At 42.5% G+C, this 24,181-nt stretch overlaps 2 protein-coding genes across 6 annotated transcripts in view; one reads left to right on the forward strand and one right to left on the reverse strand.

Annotated features, from left to right (window-relative positions):
- The first annotated feature begins 14,384 nt into the window (after positions 1-14,384).
- On the forward strand, positions 14,385-20,195 carry prr35 (proline rich 35). 2 transcript variants are annotated; one of them, XM_030755163.1, is made up of 4 exons: positions 14,385-14,456; positions 15,036-15,092; positions 17,119-18,683; positions 18,853-20,195. In XM_030755163.1, exons 3-4 carry the CDS (start codon positions 17,293-17,295, stop codon positions 19,664-19,666), a joined length of 2,205 nt encoding a protein of 734 aa, XP_030611023.1. In that variant the 5' UTR covers positions 14,385-14,456; positions 15,036-15,092; positions 17,119-17,292; the 3' UTR covers positions 19,667-20,195. The 2 variants fall into 2 exon arrangements, with proteins under 2 accessions (XP_030611023.1, XP_030611024.1); XM_030755164.1 differs by lacking the exons at positions 14,385-14,456; positions 15,036-15,092 and having other exon boundaries at positions 16,958-18,683.
- A 2,936-nt stretch (positions 20,196-23,131) lies between these two features.
- LOC115797899 (myosin phosphatase Rho interacting protein) overlaps positions 23,132-24,181 on the reverse strand; it is a 50,273-nt gene continuing 49,223 nt past the window's right edge. For all 4 annotated transcript variants that reach the window (XM_030754452.1, XM_030754449.1, XM_030754448.1 and 1 more), the window contains one exon: positions 23,132-23,822. In XM_030754452.1, the coding sequence (XP_030610312.1) occupies positions 23,751-23,822 (72 nt within the window). In that variant the 3' untranslated portion in view covers positions 23,132-23,750. The remainder of the gene's footprint in view (positions 23,823-24,181) is intronic.

Raw genomic sequence — 24,181 nt, forward strand, 5'->3', positions numbered from 1 at the left:
GTGTGTGTGTGTGTGTGTGTCTTTGTAGATGAGATGTGAAAGGCAGAGAGGGTAGGGGCTAAATAAATAAATGGATAAATAAGTTTAATCAATGATCAGCTTTAAGGTTTTATTTCATTTTTAGTTCTGGTCTTTTCAAGTTTTTCAAGTTTTAATTTTTTTTTGCCTCCTTTTTTGCTCTCTTTCAGTCATAAGTGCAACATTACACAGGATCTGATTAGTTTCTTATAACATATGACATAGCAACATCATTTACCCACATGTTTGCTCAGTTCTCAGCATCATGCGTGCACAGCAGCACAGACTACTTTATAAATATGTGCAGGCAAAAATTATTGAATTCTTTGGTCCAAAGAATTTAATCATTTTTGTTTGATGTTTGTGGCTGAAATGGACAACATGAAAAAGAGATAATAAAACACTGAAAAAAAACATAAAAAATATGTGTGTTGCTTTATTTGTTTTTGCTGAAATAATTTGCTTTATTTGTTGCTGCTGAAATCTTTATAATAGCGTGGGAAATTTGATGAGAAATAGACTGATAGATGAGAGAACTGAAAAGAAATGCATCAGCTTATTTGAGTGTTTTTCACAATAAATTCAAGTGTTCCTAAAGATACTATCGACACAATCCCAGAAAGATGAGTAGAATGAATGTTATGAAAATCTGGGTTCACTTTTCAGGTCAGTTGATGTTTTTTTTCTTCTTTATTCAGTGTACTGGTGTATTTTACTGCCTGACTTTACATTAAGATGTACTATAAAAAGCACTGTTTCCATCATATGATATTCAGTTTCATCACAGGATAGGTGACATGGGCTCAGGGGTTTTTATTTCCCTCCTCCACAGACGAGTTCATGCCCCAGCATCCGTATATTGTTGCTCCACATCTATTCTGTTTGAGTGCAGGTATAACTCAGAGTACTGTATGCACACGTATGGAATAAATTACTGTCATCTTAATTGCAGGTTGTTTTCTGTGATCTGTTATCCCATCTCAACATTCGCTTTGAATTATTGATCACTTGGTTTTGTAGTTCACCGTGTTCAAAGTGCTTTTAAGGATGTAAGTGCATGTTTTGAGGTCTTTGCATGTAAACCCAGAATTTTATTATTTATAAACACACGCATGCTTCATGGAAATGTGGATCTATTTAGCCATCACCTTTATTGAGCATGCTCACACATGAACTGTCTGATAAACATATGTTTTTCCCAGTCTTCTTCTGCAGAAGTGTGCATCAGATGTATCACTGCGAGGCCTTAATTCTCTGTTAATTTTCCTCTCATATTGGACAAACACATTCATCAAACTCCACATATGTGTACAGCATCCTCAGACAATAACTATTCAATATAAACGTGCCACATGTGCACATGCACACAGAAACACCATGCCACACATGCACAAACCCACACACACATGCACAAGCACCCTGCGCCACTGGGCAGGGACTAGCCTGAAAGATTGAAAGCAATTAAAACTATCATCTGCAGTGGCTCTGGGCAGGCCTGTGGCTGCGAGGGGGGAGCTGCCACTGTGCATCAGCCTCTCAGTCTCAGCAACGCACAGCGACATGAGAGGAAGAGTCGCAGCCCTCTTCCAAACACACTGCCACAGCTCCTCTGGTAACATACGTGCATGCATGCTCACACAGGGTTTTGTCAAACTGCCCCCAACACCACCTAATCCAGCTGCTGATCTTTCACCTGCTCCGGTGTCTCGCTGTCCTCTTCTGAGGGCATCCTAACACAGCATTTTTCAGCGAAGTCGGATACCTCCACGTTTAGTGGCTGAGCTGAGTTGTTTTGTAACACTCTGACATTTTGAGGATTTAGTGCAGGTACACTGTGCACGGCTTCGTAATGGCCTGGCCTGAAGCAGGAAGAACCGGCGTGTCTCTAGAGGTGAAGTAACACACAGTGAAGAGACAAAAAGTTTAAGTGATATGAAACAATTGTGCAAGATGCCTTTGGTACCCAGATAAATGCTTGTTTTTTCATGTGCATACTAGCACAAAATGTCAGCAGGGCCTTGGGTACATGAGTTAGCAAATAGAGGAAATATCTATTGTTCCAGTAAGTACTCTTGTGCTTTGGGATTGTTGCATATAGGCACACATACACACACACACACCTGCACACAAGGCTCATCAGTCTGATCTCATTAAGTGGGAGTGCTGTAACTCCCAGCTGTTTAGGTCAAACTTGGAGCAGTTTACCTGCATTCACACAGGAATGGTGGCTGTCTGGTTCAGTCTGGACCGGCCCTTAACAAGTCTCCTCAGGACAACCAAACCTCCATTATCAACTACTGCTACTGTTTCTCTCCCTCTCCTTCTCTCTCTCTCCATCCTTTCCCTCCGATCAGCTCGCAACCTGTCACTCTCACTTAGCGTCGACATTAGCACCGGTGCTTTCCTCATCCTGGTTCTCTTCACCCCTCCCCGCCACCATGTCCCCTTGGTGCGTTTGAATACATATCTCCAATATTCAGCCCCTACTTAATTTGACAGGCCCCTGTTTTGTCAGTCTGACAGGCCCATAGCAAGACACTAATAGGCCACAGAGACCACCAGCAAAGGCACCAGCCAGGGCGGCCCCTGCGGTGCCAGTCCCCATCACCCTCTATGTCTCTCGGGGCGATCCAGGCGGGAGGGAGGGAGGGAGGGGATGAGGGGGTCATGGTTTGGGTGGTCAAGCAGCGGTGCTGTCACACAAGTCCACAGCAGACTGGTGAGTACTGACACCCATCACTGCTCCTCTGTAGCCTCCATCACTGCGACCCCTATCACTCAGCACACATGCGCACACACATAAGAGGGTAAAAAGAGCAGCCAGTGGGGGTATTGAGGGATCTAATGATTGCACCTGCCACTCACAGCCATGGCTGCAGTCATCACAGAGCTGGTTGCTCTGCTTGTTTGGTGATGGACTCACTATGGAGCAGCTGGGACAGAGATGTTTGTGTAGGACTGTGTCTGTGTGTCTGTTTCCCTTTAGGCCACCTGTCTGACTGATTGTGACCTGCTAAACTCTGATCACAGTTAATTGGTGGCCAGTGGTGGTGAGAGGTGGTACCCTAAATTTGAGACTGTGGCTATTGTTTGTCTTTTGTTCTCCTCCCATACAGGTGAGGGGGGAGTCCAAAACATGTCACTGAAGTTATGACTTGATATTGACCTAATTTTGTTAGTCTACAGATATGCATGAAGCTTTCGGCTCCCATCAGACTCATAAGAGGCTATACAGTTTTTTTTTTTTAGCCACATCAGAAAGTGGATTTATAAGAATTTCATTTTTTTTTTTTGGGTCTGTTTTTGCATCATTCTGTTCTGTTCTCTATATAGAACTACTGTACATACAACCATTAATTTTTGTACAGACATTCATGTCTCCTTACAGATTAAGCTTAATTTTGATTCACTTGCTGTCCCCTGACTACTCAATCGTGCTTTAAATTTTAGATTTCATCTTGTTTTAGATCCCTTTTTGGTACATTAGTAATAGCTTGGACATCCCAGCAAATTCACCCCAAGGTCATACCGTGCAATCCTCAGAGAAACTGGAAAAAACCCAAGAGCTACATCTCAGACTCTATAGGCCTCAGTTAGCATGGTAAATATTAAAGTTCATGACAGTTCAATTAGGAAAAAGACTAAACAGGTATGGCATATTTGGAAGGGTTTCGGGGAGAAAGCCTCTTCCTTGTGAATTTGCATCTGAACAAACCACAAGACCTCTGGAAAAAAGTGCTTCAGACAGACGAAAGGGAGTGGAGATGTCTGGCTATAATGCACATTTCACACACACATTTACTGAAAATCAAACAGAGCAACACCTCATACCATCTGTCAAGCACAGTGGTGGAGGAATGATGACTTGGGCTTGTTTTGGAGCCACAGGACCCTGTGCATTTTGCAGTCACTGAGTCGCCCATGAACTCCTCTGAATACCAAAGTATTCAAGACTCAAATGTGAGGCCATCTATCTGACAGCTGAAGCCTGGCCAAAACTGGGACATCAAAATCAGCAACAGAACGGCCGAAACAAACAATCAACATGCTGCAATGACCCAGTCAAAGTCCAGACCTCAACCTGACTGAAGGGACCAGATGGTGGGACCTTAAGAGAGCTGTGCATAAATGAATGTCCGCAAATCTCAAAACAGCTATTTCTGCTAAAGGTAGTTCTACATGCTATTGAATCATTTAGTGCAGTTAATTTTTAACACACTGCTTTTGCCATTTGGCTCAGTTTTTGTTAAATAAATACTGATAAAGTGTAATCTGTCATGTGTTGTTGCTCATCTGAGGCTATATTTTAATAATTTCAGAACCTGGTAATAACCAAATGATTTTTATTATGTCCTGACATGTAAAACAATCTTTTTTTTTTACATGACTGTAGGTACTGATTTAATCTACAGATTGAATGAATGAATTATTTTAGGGCTTGAAGCACATTTACATACATACCAAAACAATATGATTAATTATATTTTGAGTATCACTTTTATAGTGTTTAATATTTTAGACTGCAAGAGGTTTTTTATTGTGTCAACATTAAAAAAAATACCCTAAATGATTTCTTCAGTGAGTTAAAGAGCCCTCTGAATTCTCCTTGTCTTTGATTTCATCTGATAACAAGCTGTGATAGAGAGAGAGAGATCCAGAGGATGTCATGGCTGGGATAAGAGCCAGAGACAGGGGGTCGGTTGGGGGGATTCCCGGGGTCTTTCGTTTAGTGAATTATTAAGGTTTACTAATACTTCATAAATCCCTCTTTGTCCTGTCCATTACCAGCCTGTCACATCCTCTCGCCACTGCTAGACTGACTCACTTGCTTCATCTAAATGACAGAAGTTAAACTGTGTTCCAGAGGAGATGGGGGCGAGGGTGGAGGCGGGGGGGTTGGAGCTGGGGAAGCAAGGAGGGGGCAACAGCACTCTGCAAGGAAGCCCCAGGGCTGGATGGCTTGGTGAGGGTGCGCGTCAGCTCAGATTGCATGCTTGTGTGTGTTGCTGCTTGTATATTTGGCGTTGCTTTGTGCATCTCTGTTCAAAAATTTGGGTCTAAATGTATAAAAGTGGGCTTAAAGACGGGAGAGTGAGTGTGTGGATCGATAGAATAAGTCAGTGTGTATCATTTCTCAGATCCACAAATCCTCATTAACTCTCCACGGATCTACACCACCAGCTCATTCCCTCTCCTCTTCCTCCTCCTCCTCCTCCCCTCCTCCATTTCTTCCTCCTCCTCCTCCTCCCAAAACAGCAAACCTTGCCTCAGTGCGTGCCTGGCGGACTCTCTCCGCAGTCTCGACAGCCGAGCTGGTCATTGCCCCGAGCGCTGAGGAGCTGTCGCCTCTCGTTAGTGTCGCTGTGCCGACCCAGAGTCCTGCCTGCCTGCTCCTTGATTAGAGAGTAAGGTGGATAGAGTGAGTTTGTGTGCACGCATGTGTGTGTTCATGTGTGTTTAGTGCTACTCGACCCCCACCCACCTCCATCCCCTCCCCCTCCTACCCACAGAGCTGCTTTTAAAGATCAGTGATTTTGGTCAATTGGCCTGGCAACTCCAATCCCATGGAAGGTCACTGATGACTCAGTGGACCAGTCAGTGAAGCAGGCTGTCATGTCACTAAGAGTGTGTCCGTGTTTGTTTGTGTGCGCGTGTGTATTTGTGTGTTTACAGGGGTTGCCCAAAAGCCCTTTACAAAATCAATGGCAAAAAAAAAATCTATAACGATGTGATCACTGTGTCAAAAATTCCACAAGATCACCGAGGCCTCTTCTAATACAAAACCACACGCTTGAAATGCTGCAGCAGGTGAACTCAGGGCCTTCACACAGAAAGATCACGGCGCTGAACATGTGCAGAAGAAAAGCTGTTGTGACCAATGTTACACTGTACTCATTTTCTTTTTGATTTTTGTGTGTTTTTTTTTTTTTTTTGCTGCTTTCAGTGCTGGTCACCCCCCATCTTTCCTGCTGCTGAATGCTCTCCTGTTTTAATGTTTCATGAGCCTGTAAAGCACTCTGAGCTATATTTGAATGAAATGTTGCTATACATGGCGCATCCTGGCAGACATGTTGTGCCGAGATCCTCAAATATCTCTTTTATTTCTGTTTCCTTTCTGTCTCTTTAATGCAAAATCTCCACTAATATGCCTCTAAAATAATAAATAATAAACCTGAACTGTTGCACGCATTGTAGTCATTAGAAAATGAGGAAGTAAATATCTGACAAACTCATCCTTTAACCAAACTAAACTAACTGTGATGCATGGTGGCTGACCTTGTGAAAAACTTTGGACTGCCAACTGTCTGCCTGTCTGCTACTGGATGGCCAGGTCAGTGAGTCCCTAGACCCTGAGGGGGCCATAAATACTGTGTGTGATTTCACTTCCTATATGCCCTGCCCTGGGCACAGCTGTCCATCTCTGGACAATTTCTCTGCCCAAAGGGAGGGCCGACTGGCTCAGTGGACCTTGTATGCACATGCTGCCCGTCTGTTTGGGGCTTTCATCCCATGGAAAACAGAGTCGGACAACTTGGCTGATTTTGAATTATACATGCAGATTTAGTCACTGAAGGTTTATTAACTGAAGAGAGTAATGGTGCCTTTGTCAAATCACCATTATTCATTCCACTATAAGTAAAAGAAAAGCTTAATGTAGTATGATGTCACACGTACAGTATACATGTTTAGTACAGTGGACAGATATTCCTTGTGGACAGAGGATGACTGCCAGTGACTCTAATGATACATTGCTAGTGAAATATGACACATATTTCTGTGCAGTCATGCATAATTTTCAGATGATAGAGTCGAAGCTTTACTTTCCAATCAAAAGTTAAAATGGTGCTCGTGGTAAACATCATAGCTTCATCCATTTCACTAAATGCTTAACCAGTTCAAGGTTGCTGTAGAACATGAGTCTGTGCAAGCCGTCATGGGGAAAAAGGCGCGGTGCATCCTGGACAGGTTACCAGTCCACTACGGGGCAAACACAGAGAGACAGGCAACCACTCATGCTCACATTCACACCTAAGGCTAGTTTGGAATCACAAATTAACCTAAATTTGGACTTTGGGAAGAAGCTGGAACACCAGGTGAGAACCCATGCAGGCACAGGGAGAACATGCTAACTCCACACAGAAAGGCCCCAGCCAGCCAGTAGATTTTACCTCAGGACCTTCTGACCGGGAGGCAACAGTGCTAACCAATGTCCATCAGAACTGCCCAAACTATTCCTGATAAACTATGTTATGATGCCATGAGCATTTTAGAATGCCAAACCCAGGAGGTCAAACATTGTGCTCCGAAAAACTGGAGTTCCTTGAGTTGCCACTCGAGGCTGGACCCATAAAACTCCATGTTACAATGCCCAAATTTACAGCACAACAAAATGCATGTTTGCAAACTGGTTTGGTCTCTACAGCAAAATCATCCCTTTTCTTTTTATTTGAACTCTCATATTAAAGTGTGCGTTATAGGGGTGTTTCTGCTTTGACCCACAGGTGGAGGCCAACACAGCCAGCTTACAACTAGCTGTTTGCTAGATTTTATTCAAGTCACTGACTGTACCCTGCCTCTCGCCCTATGACAGCTGGGATAGGCTCCAGCCCCCCCGCGACCCTGAACAGGATGAGCGGAAGCGAATGGATGGATGGATGAACTGGACCCTTGGATTGCCTTTGTGGCACCTTCTTTAGAATTTTAATTTAATTATATAACAGATAATATGACTTGCTGTGTGGTTAAAGTACAGAGTGTCCAACTGTCCAAGAAGATGCGTTTTATTTTTATGTTACTTAGCACAGATTATCTGTGTCTGTGCCATACCCTCATACTGTCACAATTGTTATAGTTAACTAAAACTACAGTAAGTGTTGGATGACTGACTTTTGCGGAATCAACCTATGGATGATTTTGCAAAATGTCAAATTAATTTCATGGCAATGTTTATTTTGAGTCTGCAATAAATCTGCATGCACTTAAGGTCCAAAATGGATAACGGTTATAGCAAATGAACAAGGGTTAAGATATAGTTACAAATAACACACTTGGTTACAGTTTGTTAAAAGTCAGCCTTACTGTTAATAAAACTCAAAACTCTGAACCTCCACCCTCACCTCCACACCTTGTTAAATAACAGGGGTGCTAATTAGACAGACAGACATTAGTGCTTTTGTTTTTACACCAAATTCCCTGCTATTTTTCTTAGTCAAACATTCAGAAAACTAGAGCGCCAATATAAAAGACGATTCACAAAAACACAAGAAGATATCCCACATTGTCTACCACCCATGTACTGTGCGTCACAGCTCTAAACGATTGGTTGTGAGAGGACCGAGCCTGGAAGCAGAAGGGAGACTAAGCAGGAACCAAAGCCAGTGAGAGGGAAACAAGACTTCCCTCTAGCTATGGCTTCCTGACTTGTTTATTTGCTAACTGGGTGGGTGGGGGTTTGGGGGAGAGGGTGAACATATGGTTTGCTAAAACATGGACTTGTAGTTGGGAGGCCGAGGCACCCTAAGGGATGGAGCTGACGGGCTTTGGTCCCTGTCTCCCTCAATTCCTCCCGCTTGGACAGCCAGAGCTGAACAGCCGTCCTCCAGGAGTCAGTAGCACAGTGCAGCCTCTCGCTCTAACTCTCTCTCTCTGCTGCTGCTGCTGCTGCTGCTCCTCACACCCCTACACCCATCCTCAGTCAAACCCAGTCAAAGATGGTGAAGTGGGGGAAGTGAAGGGCCACTGGCTTTGGGGTGCACATAAGCTGGTTGCAGCTGAGAAACTGACTGACACCATCCTCTTGTCCCTGGTCCTGGAGTGTGGGGCTGCTCTGCTCTGAGGCCTGTTGCAGATGGAATAAGAACACTGGTACTTGAGGATTTGCTGGTACTTATGGGGTCCTCAACATGAGTGGAGGACCCTGTGCATCAGATAACAGGTAACAGACGATCCAGGAACTTGTCTGAACTCAGTGGAGAGTGCGAGTGGGCTCAGGAACTTCAGTTTTGGGATTCAAGGGTTGTCAGTGACCTACCAGCTACTGCAGCTTCTTATACAGATCACTGCACTGATATAGACAGTTGCACACCCATGCACACTCATACACACACCCTCAAGGTCTATGTGTTTACGGACACACTCACTTGCCGGGATAAAGGCGCTAATATACACACATGGTCTCACACACCCTGCATTGATGAACGAGCATATGCACACATACACTCCCTGTGGGTCAGTGACTTAATATGCACATTCTTGCACACACTCAAACCCACTGCTGTTGATGGACGCATGCACACGTACACACACACACCCCGAAGGTCAGCACCGTGATGGACAGCAGTCCTGATGTGCTCTGACAGAATCGGCTGCTTCCTTTCATTTCCACTTGCTTTTCCCCATCAGGTGACACCCACAGGTGCCTTGGCGAGAGAGACCCAGCCTCCTGCGGGCGTGTTCGGGGGCAGCTGGTGAAAACGGGACGATAGAGGCGATGAGTGAAAAAGCGGCAGCGGCACCAGCTGTTTCCTGTCGGTGTGAACTCCACCTCTCGTCACACTCGGAGATATGTGAATGATAAGCAGCGAATATCAGGCATCAGCTGCATCTCATTCCAAGTGAATGCCCCTAACAAGCCTGTCTCACCCGCTGATTCCGCTCTCAAGCAGTATCCATCTGATGTTAAGGCTCAGAGAAGGGCATAGATATCCGCAGAGAAAAAAATTCAAAGAGTCATGACTGAACCTTGACATCTGCACTTTTCAGATATTAAACCAGCTCACATTCAAGGCTCTGTTTTTAATTTGGAGAGTGGCCAGTGTTCATCTAGCCCTCATCTGTATAATTGTGTGTACTCGGTGTGAAGCTGAAAATGTCTCATTGTGTGCTTCCAGCACGGTTCCCTGACCTACTGTGGGGGCAATTCACCTCTGAAAAGGACATTTGTCTGTCATGCTGTCAACACTTTGGATCTGGACTGTGATTAATAAACAATAGCCATATGAACGAGAAGTAAATAAAAAAAAAATACTACAGTATTTCTATCAGCAGATTATGTGTTCAATAAACACTAGGTACTACTGTGAGCCATACATGCCCACGCATCATTTATGTGTGGGCATGTATGGCCCTTGCAACTCCAGCTCCATACATTTCTCCTCCAATTATTCTGGTTCAAGTTTATCTTGATTTAATCTGTTCAAACTTTTAGATGTTGTCTTGTAACGTCTCATCTGGCCTTCTTGCTCTTGAGCCTAACCAGTGGTTTGTACCTTTTTATAAAAGCTCTGTATTTCTATTTATGGAGGCCCTTGATTGTAGACCTTGACAATGATACACCAACCACCTCAAGAATGCACCAGACTGTTGATTTGGAAACTCAAAGTTTCTTTCATATTTCTGATGAGTTTATAATTGATTTTTCAGCTATATGATGGCCATCTTCATTCGCATCAACATCTCCTTGGACCTCATATTTGGAGTTTCAGTGAAAAGTTTGCATTTTTTGAAATGATCAATATTGTTAATTTAGGGCAGCTGTGGCATAAATCTTACACTGGGTGGTGGTTTAATAAATTTATTAAGCACTGTATACGGCATGGAAATATTGTATAATGTGTCTACTGTCTGTACTGTAGAGATCATTTTAATTTGGGCTTTTTATTTTATCATTTTTTTAAATCTCACTTTTTCCTTGTATAAAGGGTCATTGCTGGTAGAGCCTGCTTAATGAGTGTGGTCTAACCCCTGTAGAGGGCTGCTCACTGAACATTTATCTCCACTTGGTTTGCCAAGTTTTTGGTTTGGTGGTTGTCCACAACTGTTTGCTACTTTGATCTCATCAATAAATCTTCCCATTTAGGCTGAAATTAAAATATCTTGATATTTACAAGTTCTCTAACGTCTCAGTTTGGTTGGGTAAAATTAGCTTAAGCCCAGATGTGCAGTTTTTTTTAAAGTATATTATTGCAACAATGATGTAAGAACATTATTAGCATGTTAAAGAATACTTTTAAGATTATAATGAGGATTTTAAAATCAAAACATACAGGATAAAGTAAGGCACCAAAGGCATGAGGTTGTTTTGTCACTGTGGCTGTGTGTTAGTGCAGCTCTGAACGGCTGTTGGAGTTTTTCCTCCTTTGAAAATGAGGGGAAAAGGGGAGGGGTGGTGAATAATTGATAGTGGCTGAGAGCGATATGAGTTTAGTTAATGTGCCCAGCAGCGCAGGCTAAGAGAGGAGCTGTTAGCTATTTCACCTCAGGCCTAAAACCCAGGCAGTGGAAAAAGCTGAAGCTTTATCCTGGGTTAGTGGTTGCTTTTTAGTCATTCATCTTTCCATCTTTATATATTTCTTTTCAGAACATATAGTCCATCTTGTCGAATAGTGGGTGTGTGTGCATTCTGCATATTTCTCTTAATTTGCATGGCTCTGAGTGTGTGTATGTTCAGAGGCATCTGCACAGCTGGATCTGGCTGGTAGCGGTGTTGTTGCAGCCCTCTGGTTCCTTTCTCTGAGTGGTAATAGAGTGCTCCTGTCAACCTCCCCAGATGCTGCTCCATAAGGACCCTCAACTCGCCAGGAGAGTTTTTGTGTTCACACTGCAAGTATTAGCTTCTGCACATTTCTTCTTCCTCTGAAGGTAAACGCTGCAGTTTACAGTCAGACTTGAAGGAACTTTTTAGGGAGTGCTGCACGTATGTCAACTTAAAACAAAAACCAAGAGCAAATAGCTAAACAAATTAATTCATGTAGACATTAAAGGAATGTATGTCTTAATGTTTGCTCTTCAGATTAATAAATACACAACTATAACCAGTATTATATTTCTGAGCAGCAGAAGGAAAAGCCACGAGAGATTTCACGACCCATGTCAAACTGTGGCTCAATAAGTTCAAAATGCAGCACAATAATTTGTTATTGGAAGGCTCATACTTGGAAATAACAGGCGTCAGAGTGCACTGACAAAATGTTCCCATTGATTGTTGATTCTGCTGGTACAAGTTGAGATTGGTAACTGAGTTATCTACAGTTTTTTTTTTTCCTGGAGAGCATTTACAGTTGTAGCATTTCCTTAGATGATCATATCTGCGAACTGCAAACCTACCATCCTGTTTCGGACTAACAGGGGCTGCCATTCCTGTTTCCACATAGAGTGAAAGTGATCTGCTGTCTGTGACAATGTGCAGATGAATGAACCGGAGACATTCTTTCTGTGGCAAGACAATGCTGACCACTGAAAAATGATAAGTCAGACACCATCTGAAAGAAGGAGGTGGGCTACAAAGTGGCTTGCAGATGCACACCAGCTGTAGGTAGAAAAATAGTGCACCCTATATGAGGTACACAGATGTGTAGGACGTTGTCAGATGAGCTGCTGCTGTTATTAGTAATACAATATTATAATACTACGATCACGAGGAAAACACTGTATATTCTTCAGTTATTCTTACAGTATTTAATCCCAATTCTGCACCAATAATTTCACAGACACATATTTTGTATGTGTTTGGTTTCACTGTTTCACAGTGGCTAAAACAAATGAATATCACACTATAACCTTGAAAAAAAATACAGTTAGTTCAGCTGCATCCTTTAGTAATTAAAAATATTTCCCTCTTTTCAGTCCTGTTTGTACGGAATATATATTATCCACTCAAATCTCTTCTAGAATATATAGTAAATCATGCAATGATGAATCTTTGAAACCTTAAAAATAAAGCTAATGAGACACTAATAAGAAACTGAAGAGGATAAAGGAGTCAATTCTCACTCAACACATTTTAACTTAACAGGAGAAACTGACATTTTATCCCCAATGTCACTGTAGTTGGAGAGAAATACTCCCTTACTCTCTGGGAAAAAAAAAAAAAAAAATGACATCTGCTCCCACGTGGCCATGCTAAGAAGTGAAGGATCTAGCTTCTCTTCCTTCTCTAGTTCCTCCTCATGTCACAGTGCACTCCTGTCGTTCCTCCTGATTTACCAGACATCCTCTTTCCCCTGCTGTCACATTTGGTACAGATGGTTAGGCTCTATGGAGTGGCCTGTCAGTCTCCATTTGGCCGCCTCTGTGTGACAGCAGGACCGATGGCTTGTGAAGGGCCCCCGACTTTCCCAGCACACGGACACTGACATTTCTCAAAGGGGCTTGCTTGCGTGCTTCCCACCCAGCCTGAAGAAAGAAACGAGGAACCTGAAGTTGACCCAAAGCCTGCCACAGGCTACGAGAGTCAGGGATGGATGGAGGAGGGAGAATGAAAGAAGGGGAGAAAGAGGAGGCTGAGTGGTTGGGATTAGATTTAGAAGAGGAGTGAAAATGTCCATGTTTACATGCACAAACATGAACATGATGCTGTTAAACCTCTTGAAAAGGGCTGGGCCTGCAAAATTTGTGCACATCCAAAGACCTGTTGATAACCAGCTCTTGTAGAAGTGGAGACCTTTGGGATCAGTCTCAAACTGATGCATAGAGCTGATTCAAAATAGGCAAATCTACGCCCAAAAAATGCTCTTAAAACTCAAGTAATGCCAGCATATCTATTAATTGGAAAATACTGCATTTGGAAAAAGTCCTAATCCAGAATGTCTAATATATGAAGAAAATCAGGGTGCATGCAAAGGTCCTCTGTAAGCCACTCTTTGTGGATGAGATATTACAGCTCACGTCACCAGATGATCCCATTCCCCGCACTGCTGCGCTGACACATCATCAGCGCACAACTGTCTAAATGTAGCTGGTGATGAAGGTGAAGAGAGGTAAAGCGGAAAGCACCACTAACCACCGCAAAGCACACCTTTAACTCCACGGCCAACTTTAACGCTTTTTTAAAGCAAGAGGATGACGGTCTGTTTGGGTCATAGCTTTGTCATATGCAAGATGCAAAAGATGAAAGGAAGGAATATTTTCCTGTAGATTTTGATCTTTGTGATTTTGAGCTGAAAAATGAGAGGCTTACACTTAAAACTGCAGATATTACAATTAAATTCATTTTTTTAATTCATATAAGGCAGTAGCTGGAGGACAAGTTCAAACATTGCCTATAGATTGCCTAAAACACTGAATATGCAGATCAAGTCTAAATTTTTTGCTGGAAGTTTTACCTATACAGTAGTAATGGAAGAAGCAACCCAGATAATTATTATATTATATATCTCTATTCTGTTACATTATAACAAGAAGCCATTACTAATGTAACCTTTGCCAGTGTTGTGTAAATTGTTATATTGCACTCTGGCTGTAAGGTGGAGACCACACTTGAGAATCCAGAGGGTGGAGGGGGAGGGGGGGGGGGTGTAGCTGCTGTATTGTAGCGCCTCAGGGCAATGCTCCCAGTCAATATATATCTCCACACTCGCTCCTGCGCTCCCATTTGAGCGGGACGCGCTGCCCTGCCGCTGCAGAGGAGTGACAGACAGCCACACCGGGACGCTCACTGGGTATGAATGAATACATTTCCTCTCTTCTTTTAAAAGCAGTTTATGGCATGCAAGAAATATTTGTGTGTGAAGATTAAATGATGTTTAAGAAGGAAGTTAAAAAAGAGGCCTGTTAAATTGTGCTTTTGTTTGCTATCGATGCTGTTTTATTTTCCAGCTGCATGTTTTTTTTTTTTTTTATTTTAAAAAATGTGAGCTTTGGTATTATTATTCATGCATTTCGTTACATTTTGTGACCATATTTGGTTTTAAAATGACCACACTTTTTTTTCCTATTACTGAACAAATGTTATACATTTCAGTGGTGTTAAAATGTATTACTAAATATGTTTAAATGTATTATTATTATCGGCTTATTTTAATTTGTCAGCAGCATTTTCTTTTTTTGGCTGAGAAACCTGAAATGCCACTCAATAACTTTTGATATTTATCATAAATGTATGGCTTTTGCCTCCTAAAAATTATGTCTTTTAAAAAATATTGTTTAACTTACAAATTTACAGTAGAGAAAATGACACATAAAATTACACTAAAGTCACAATTCTTTAATTGTCTTCTTCTCCTCTTTATTTATTTTAGAACTTTTTCTCCTCTCAGAGGGAGCCTAACGACAGCTCACCCCGGCTATCATCTTAGGTAAAGCGTGAACCTTAAAGTTTGCATTTAGAAAACACGAGAGCTTGAAAATAATTCTCTTTGCAGTCCTTGCGTGCATCGACTTCCTGTGCAAAAAGCCACTGCTTTATGCTGTCAGCGCTGTGGTTGCTGTAGCATGTAACTTGTCAAAGCTTTTAGTGTGGTGAACCTCCTTAATTGCAACAATAGATGTTCAAGCTGTTAAGCTTGTTTGATCATCGTCCCTAAAAGCTTAAAACAAGACCACAGGGTTCAGATATGGGCAGCGGGGGGGGGAGAGAAGTGCACAGTCAGTGGAGAGAGGAGCGGATAGCAGTGGCCAGAAGAGGGAAAAAAATCTACTGTAAAAATGATTTTTATTGATTGGCTCGCAGCAGCAGCTGTTAGACTCCATTATGAGCCCAAAGCTCAGGTCAGAGCCCTGGGGCGAACAAGTGAGGCAATCAAATGGTCAGCCACTAACGGGCTAGTTCTGAGGGTCCAGTTGGGAGAGCGGTTATCAACAGCCTGCCATCCTTTGTTTTTCACCATCACCCTTTGTGCCATCTAATCACAGATGAGATTTGTCTGCTGCCTCTTAATACGAAGGGCCATCCATGCGGTCACCTGTGTTTGCTTGGCTCTCTTTCATCTCAGGTCTTTAACAGCTTTATGTAGGACAGAAAAATGAGTTGGCAAAGTTTCTTTTTACCTCAGCTTGGACCCTGAACTTTGCACAGGCTTTCATCTTTGAGAGACCTGAGGAAAAAGGCAAAAATAAAAGCCCCAAAGCAGAGCGTTTTTAAATTGAGGAGCACACGCCTCCTTACATCTTCTTTGACTGCAGGATTCCCCCGACGGCTTTGCTCGCAGTAGAAAAAGATCACAAAGTTTCTGCAATTTAACAGATGGGGAAGAAATATAGTTTAATTTATTTGAAAGGACTGGAAGACAATGATGTTAATTAAACTAATTTTTAAACTAATGAAATAACAGAAAAGATGAGGAGGAGTGGAAGAAAAGCGCGTGGAATGAAAGAATTATTTTTTCTAGAGGGAGTATTTGTGAGTAAATCCAAAGGACAAACCTATTTAACACATGCAAGCTGGTAGACACGCCATTTGAAGATAAAATAAAAATAAAAATTAAGTTAAAAAAATAAATCAGGCTTTTTAGTCATAAAATGAATCATAAATGTTTATGGTAGTCTAAAATCGCAGAAATGAGCTAAATAAGATTTAGAGGTGCTGATGTTTTAAAGGTTCAGTTAGCCAAACTGTACATTTTGTATTTTCCAATCATAAGAATATTATTAATTTTATTTAAAAATATTTAATTCTACTCTTAAACCCTCCCAAAAAATGTTACCTGTCATAATTTATGCTAATACTGTCTAACAAGTACGAACCCTAAATGTAGAACTAGGTAGACGAGGTGGTGCAGGAAAGCAGTGGAACCTATGCACCATGTCCTGACCCAGATCCCAGTCCTGGCACTAATGACGCCCTATAGGCATGACGCCAGGCTCTCATTAGGAATCAGGCCTCAAACCCCCAACTTCTCTGCCTTTCTTACCAGCCCTGTGCAATCCTAGGCATGGCCGTGCTGTGCCTGTAGCCGGCCTTCGAGGGCCTGGCCCCCAAATTCAAGCAGGGCTGTGAATGTTGTGAGACCCCACTGCACAGGTGCAGAGTCCCCTGTGACAGCCCTGTTTGCCCCCCAGCCCTGGGCCCTGCTAGTGCCTGGTGCTGCACTGGAACTAATGAGTAGTGGCAGGTACAGTGAGAACAGAGCAGCGTGGGCCTCCCTGCAGTTAGGTTAGTGGCAACCCTCGGCTTAGGCAGAAAACAAATGTTCTCTCATAATACACATATGTGCATAATGACATAAATCACCGTTCAGTGCACACACAACTTTATCTCTTATAGTTAGTTTTCTTACAGAAATGAACATCGCATCTCTTTTACGGAGTCACAGAGAACAAAACATCATGTATCCAGTCTGTTCATTTTCAGGTTGATTCACAATCCGTTCTCTTATTTCACAGGTACGACTGCAATTTTATGAAGAAGGTGCCCTTCGTCATCTCCATCTACCCACAAAATTAAGGAAAAACTTTCATCAAATGAAATGTGCTCTGACGCAAAAAAAATATCTAAAAGTCTAGCTTGAATTGTCAGAATTTAAATTACACGATTTTTAGAAATATCAAGAATCAGCCATGTCCAAGGATGACACCTGCAAAGTTACGTCTGCCAGCAAGCACAAGGAGCGCAAGCCAAAGAAGCCTCACTATATTCCCCGACCGTGGGGCAAGCCCTACAACTACAAATGCTTCCAGTGCCCCTTCACCTGCATGGAGAAGTCTCACCTCTACAACCATATGAAGTACAGTCTGTGCAAGAACTCCCTGTCTCTGCTCATAGAGTCAGACTGGCCATATAAAAAGGGCAACATCCTGCACCCAGAGCAGCTACGGCCCTTTCAGCAGGCCCACGGCCTGCATGCTTCCGGAAAAGATGAGCTAGAACAGGTGATACGCACTGAGGAAAGGCAGGGTCAAAGGAGATCTGTGGAGGAGGAAGGTGAAGGCAGAGACAGCCAGGGACCGGAAGATGAAGAAGGACAAGGAGAAAGCGCAGAAATCACTGGGCTGATCAAAGAAAGCTCAAGTGATGGCAGCAGAGGTGATGCAACAGAGTGCACTACCAAGAAAACCAAACAGCCAGATTCAGAGCTCGATGACATGCTCTCACTTGAAGATCAATTTTTACGAGCACGCTCTGTGGAGGTGGAGGCCCAGCTGAGACATTACAAGCTATCAAAGACATGTCTAACAGCTCCTGGGCTACTGTCAGAGCAGTGGCGGCTGCTGGCATCCAGCCACACCAAGGCCAAAGCTGAAGGTCCTCAGCCTCGAGTGAATAATTCGTTCCCCTGTTACCCCCCTCCACCAAACCTGGTAGATTACCAGGACCCCAGTGGACTCAATCTGTCGGTGCTTGGGGTAGGTTATCCCATCAGCCCCAGCCTCTTTTCCTACATGAACTCAGCTATTCCCACTGCAGCCTCAGGTGTCACCGCCCAGACCCATGCACAGCTCGCCCAGCTCCCCTTCCTGGCGTCGGCTGCTCAGCTGATACACCCAGCTTCCAGCACACACACAGATCGAGCTCTCATCCCCCCTCGACTCTACTACCCCTTCCTGTGTGAGCACACGTTCGGACAGGCATCCAGTCAGAGTGATACCAGCAAAACTCTCAAGACATCTACAAACAGTCTAGAAGCAAGTCCTTTGTCCAGCTTCCAGCCTAAAGTCAATCTGTGGAAAGTGCCTGCTGTGAGGCCAGGAACGACCATCACTCCTACTGGCTGGGTGTCACCTCAGAGAGACTCCCCCGACCAGGGCTACAGGCTGGGGGAAAAACTGCAGGCTGCAGCCAAGGAAGGCAGAGCAAGCTGGGGTCTGAAAAGGGCAGGAGCTGCACTGAGAAATCAGGAGGCACCTGTGGAGAAGAAGCCAACCTTGGGCTTGACTTTAGACCTTCTGAAGAATATTCAAACTGCATCTACTCTTAATATGGCAACAGACAAACTTCTCTTCCAGGACAGGTAAACATTTTAGAACTTTTCTTTTTTTATAGTACTTTTCTTATAAAATATTTCATTATACAATTTGTCATAGAATGCAGTAGTTTTGTCATAAAATTGACACTGTCAATTCTGCAGAGTGGATTACACCAGTTGGGAGTATTTATCTAATTCTTTCACTCTTTCTTAGTTTACAGGATGCTCAGCTTCAGAGTCAGCCCACTGAACTGTGGTACAGCGATCCTCTCACCAGTCCCCACAGCGAAACATCTTCTCTCTCAGCCTGTGGAGGACTCAACAGGCAAGACTCAGCTGCTACAAGAACAATCGGAGCATCTGAATCAGTCGCCGCTCTCCTCGGTGACCTCTCCAAGGCACTGCAGGAGTACCACGAGGCTGAACGTAAAATCTCCCACCTAGAAAAAGAAGATCTTCCTGCCCAGAGACATCTCTGGGAACATCTGAACAAAATCCGTAGCGAGCTTTCTCACATTCACCAGGCTTTGGAGCGAACAGCTCGCCAGAGCGATGGGCCTCTGGACCTGTCAGTAAAGAGGGACTCGACAGACTTGATCGGTGATCAGAACAAGAGAGAAGATGTTCTTCTTAAAGAAAACACAACTGAGACAGAGGACGAGGACGAGGACCTGGAAGAGAAAAAACAGGAAGAGGAGGATGAGAGTGAGAGGAAGGCAATACGGGCCTCACTTGAGAGTCGTAAACAGTCGCTGGACATGCTGATCAAGATGAGTCAGGCGTCAGTGGTAAACACGGAGATTCTCTCTCCTGGTGGCCTCGGCCTGAGGCCGAGTCCTGCTGAGGCCCTATGGGCAAGCAGAACCACCAAGTGTGAGGCAGACTCCAGCGTCCTGCTCTGCCCCGATGGCCGGTCAGTAGTGTTCACCGACATCCCCTCCTCTGCCAAACCCCCAAAGAGACCCTCATCCATACAGCGACTTGAAGCCCACTGTCCTCCGAGCCCTTTAACAGCTACTGACAACTAAAAGCTCTGCTCATCTGGCTGTAATATAACTGAACCCATACAGTGACTCACATGCAGTCTTCTTCATTGTTACAGGCATGCCTAAAATTTTCTCTGGCTGGAAAAGAAAAAAAAAAAAAAGACTGTCACTCTCAGTTGTTCACAGAAACATTTTGCACCTTATAAATCGAACTCGAATGAAAACTCTGAATGAGATGGAGTTTTTTTTTTCTAACGCACTAAAGGATGTTAATTATTAACACTAATAATTAAAAAAAAATGTTACTTCAGCAATTTTTATCAGGCAAATTTGAACAATTATGCACATTAAAAATCATGATGAGCGATAATCCTTTGAATTGATTTGTAAATATTGTAATGAAAATAAATGTAATTAATGTAAAATGTTTTAAAGGCTAATGTTTTTATACGGATGATGTCAGGTTGGGCTGAAAATAAAATGTATTATACACGGTAATTCTTTGAGGAACCATAAAGACGTCTGTTCTTTTCATTTAGGTGAGAAAATGGAACAAAACGAGGAATAAGACACAAAGTAACACAGAATGTAAAGATGTGGAGCGATATTTCTAAAGAAAATATAGGTAACTTCACACTTTTGCTGCACAGTGAGCGATTGCAAAGCTAAATGCTATCACTGCAAACTTTATCAATAGAAAGACAAACCAAAAAAAAAAAAAGACAAATGATCCAAAGAGGCACCGTGACCTGACTTTGCCTCTGTTGTGCTAAAGGTGAAGCAGCTCCTAAAGCCAAAGCGCCACCGGCTGGATTACCTGTGCCCCCGCAAAGGTCAGGGCTTCGGGGGCCGACCTCCATTTAAACTAAACTAAAGACTACCTGTCTGCCCTGAGGACCGGAGCAGACAGCAGGGCTGCCACACGTCCTTTAGCCCAGTCACCACCATCACACTCAAGACACAGCAGCAAAGGTCAGCTGCCAGGACCAGAAGAGCCACCACTGGATGTTCAGCCTCAAGAGGTCAGGTCAAAAGGACTGTCTGGTCATTTTAACAGCAGTTTTATCTCCAATTTATATTCAGTATTTACTGAATATTGTAACAGAGTCACTGCAAAATCAGCTTTTCTTTTTTTTGCTAAATAGAAAAAAATAAGCCCATAAGCACTGAGTTTATGGTTTTAAGTTGTATCAACTCTGCAATGGGCAGGCGACCTGTACAGGCTGGACCCCACCTTTCTCCCTATGCCAGCTGGGACAGGTGACCCTGAAGTGGATAAGGGGAAGAAAACGGATGGATGGAAGTTGTATAATTTACCATTTAACTATACAACAACATCAAGAACAATATTCTTATTCTTATTAAAAGAAGAAGAAAGCTTTGTAGATTTCCTTGTTGAAGAAAAGCTTTTCTTCCATAAGATTTGACCTAAAGTTTTGTGTGGCTGCTTTTGGATCGCCCGTGGATTCTTGGTGGGGAGAAGTCTGCAAAAGCAACACTTTAGTGATGATTGTGAAATTAAAAAATCTGAATGATTATTAGAAATATACATCTCTGGCTGTTTTGTTTTTTTCCTTGTTTCAGGAACATTAGGACCCAAGCTGATAGCTCCCTCAAGTGGACAAAGCCAGAAGTTTCCCTAATGTTATTGCTGACACAGTGCTCAAAAGAAAACATGAATTAAAGAAACCTCATTTATGTCCATTTATTTAGTTAATTTAGTAACTAATATTGTTAAAGATGACTGTTCTCCTGCAATTACGAAGGATACAAAAGTTAAAAGTTTCAGATAATGATGAGCTCCAAACCGGGATAGATTTACTTTGGTACCTTACCGACTATTTAATGCAACTGTCTCCTCATAAGGCTAAACTGACCGATGCGGTGTTGTCATCAGCCTTTTATTGAAACAACAAAAAAATTGTTTTGGAATACTTTTACATCAGCCTGTTTCTGTATTCATTAATTTATTCACTGGACATTTTTAACTGGAGAAAACCAAACCGTAAAGACGCCATAACTGCTATCTTTTTTATAACAACAATGTAACCTGTTGTAGCAACAACTTTTCTTTAGACTGACTGCAGTGCTGTCTTTGTCTAAAGAGCTGTGATCTCATGGCTTAGAGGCAGTTCTTGTATCTTTCATGACAATTGTTGCAAATAGAAATTACCAGGGCCCTGGACGTCAACACATTGGTAGCATTGGGCCACATTTATGCATCTCCACGAACATCGGGTTGAACCTTTACATAGCTGGAGTGCATATGAAGGTAACCAACCGGACTGCAGGGTTGTCCCCGGTAAAAAGGCCTTACAAACCTGCTTCCTCTGGATAATGAACTGGAGATTCTCAATCAAACCACATCCACCATGTGGTACTCAAACAGCCTCCATGGTCACGACATCCCAATCCAGAGGACCTTGGGGAAGTGGTGCAACACGAGATGCGCATCATGGATGTTCAGCTGACAAATCTGCAGCCACTGTGTGGCGCTATGACGTCAATATGGAAAAAAAATAATAAAATCTGAGTAACGTTTCCTTGATGAATCCATGCCACAAAGAATTAAAGCAGCTCTGAAGGCAGGAGTAAGGTGTGCCTAATAAAGTGTCTGCAGAGTAGGTTTGATCACCATAGCATCAACATTCACAGTACTTCAGCAAATATCATTTTAAAGAGCCCATGCAGTTTTTGCCCATGCAGCGATGCTCCCTGTGGGTGTTTACGCCAATAAAGAAATTATTACAGGATGCAGACAATTTCATTGTAAATCTTTGAAAATAAATGCACAACCCAAATATTTTCAAACACTTCATTTATTTGACGTTATACATTCAAATGAAAATAAAAAATATTCATATATATTTCTTATAGAGCTAGAGAGCAAGGTACAAGTTTAAAACAAAAAACACAGAAGTCTTCCGTGTGGCATATATACACAAGGCGTGGTTTGAATACTATACAGTGTGTATCCATAGCTGCACAGGTTTCATGGATGTTTCTATTCTTCACTCAGTTGAGGCACGACTAGATTTCAGTAAGAGGTCAGGGACTGCTGCTTACAGTAAAACATTTCAATCTCAGCATCTCAACAGTAGGACTTGCAAAGCAAAGCTTATTAGTGTCATGAGCTCCACACTAAAGCATAAAGTAGGAAAAAAAAAAAAAAAAAAAAAAAGGAGGGAAATGTGATCATTCTGCAATTCAAATTATTACTGTACAGTCATGCAAATCCAAAATAGGTTCTGGTTTAATGAGATGATATTCTCACACTAAAGTCAAAACTGAGCAAACAAAGTCAGGATTTAAGAGATTTCTTTAAAAAGAAGTTCCAGTATCACTAACGAGTCACCTAATACGACATGAGTCAGGCTGTTTGGTTGCACTGCAATAAAAATCGACTGGAAGTCACTACACCAATTCTGAGACAAATAAAAAAAAAACAAGCTTCCTCAAGTAGTCAAATGGTAAGTGCAATCTCACCCCCCCCCCCCCCCCCCCATTCCCCCTTCACACGCAGACACACCGTTTTATAAAACACTCATACATTATATCAAGGTAAGCGTCACATTGTTTTCCAATATCAATCAAATAGTACAGCAGATGCCCCAAACAATCAATAGCAAACCATAATCTAATGTGTCCAGTAGTTATGTACAAGAGAACTGGTGCAACATTAAGCACATTAAAAATTAGATATAGACACTATAACAATAATAAAATACAGCAGATACTTAATTCATATTGGGATATATTTATATATATTATTCATAACATGTATTGCTGTCTGTTTTGGCATTTTGGAGGATCAAGAGAAACGCTGTAATCTATCCCTCTCACAGCGCATTTGACACAACTCCAATTTGGCCAGGTTATAAGTGTATGTACTCTGAATTAAAACAAAACAAAGATCAAACTAAAACATGAAAGAGGTGTAGAGCTGATAGGTTCGAGTCCTTGATCACCCCCCCCACCCAACCCACTATTTTCTGCAAAAATCTTCAGCCCATGCTGGCACAGCTGGGGCAATCTGACCAAAAAAAAAAAAAAAAAAAAACCAAACCCCCCAAAACAAAAAAAACAAAACAAGTCAAAGGCCAGGAGAGAGAGAGAAAAACCTCTTTCAGATCTTTCTGGAATCTTTTGCCTCAAAAAGCTTCATGCGCTCCTGCACAGTGAGTCCCTCTTTCAGGCTCTGTGAAAGACAAACAAAGTAATTTACTCTTAGAATAATGCACATGTGGGCACAAAAGAGCACATGCACCCCCACACAAACACGAACACAAAAGATAAAAAAAAAACACCACAAAAACCCCCACAAAGTTAGACACTACAAAAACAGTCACTTATTAAACTACACAGCTGCTAATCCCACGTTTTCTGCTCGACACACTTCAAGTTGGGTTAAAACATAAGACATACAGGAGAAACACATGAATATGGTCATGCCACATAAATACAGTGCAGTGCAAAAGTCTTGAGCCACCCCTCATTTCTTTATATTTTGCCAGGAAAATGAGTGCAGCAATTTATTGAAACATGCAAACATACATG

Source organism: Archocentrus centrarchus, chromosome 19 (assembly GCF_007364275.1).
Source record: "Archocentrus centrarchus isolate MPI-CPG fArcCen1 chromosome 19, fArcCen1, whole genome shotgun sequence".
Taxonomy (NCBI): Eukaryota; Metazoa; Chordata; class Actinopteri; order Cichliformes; family Cichlidae; genus Archocentrus; species Archocentrus centrarchus.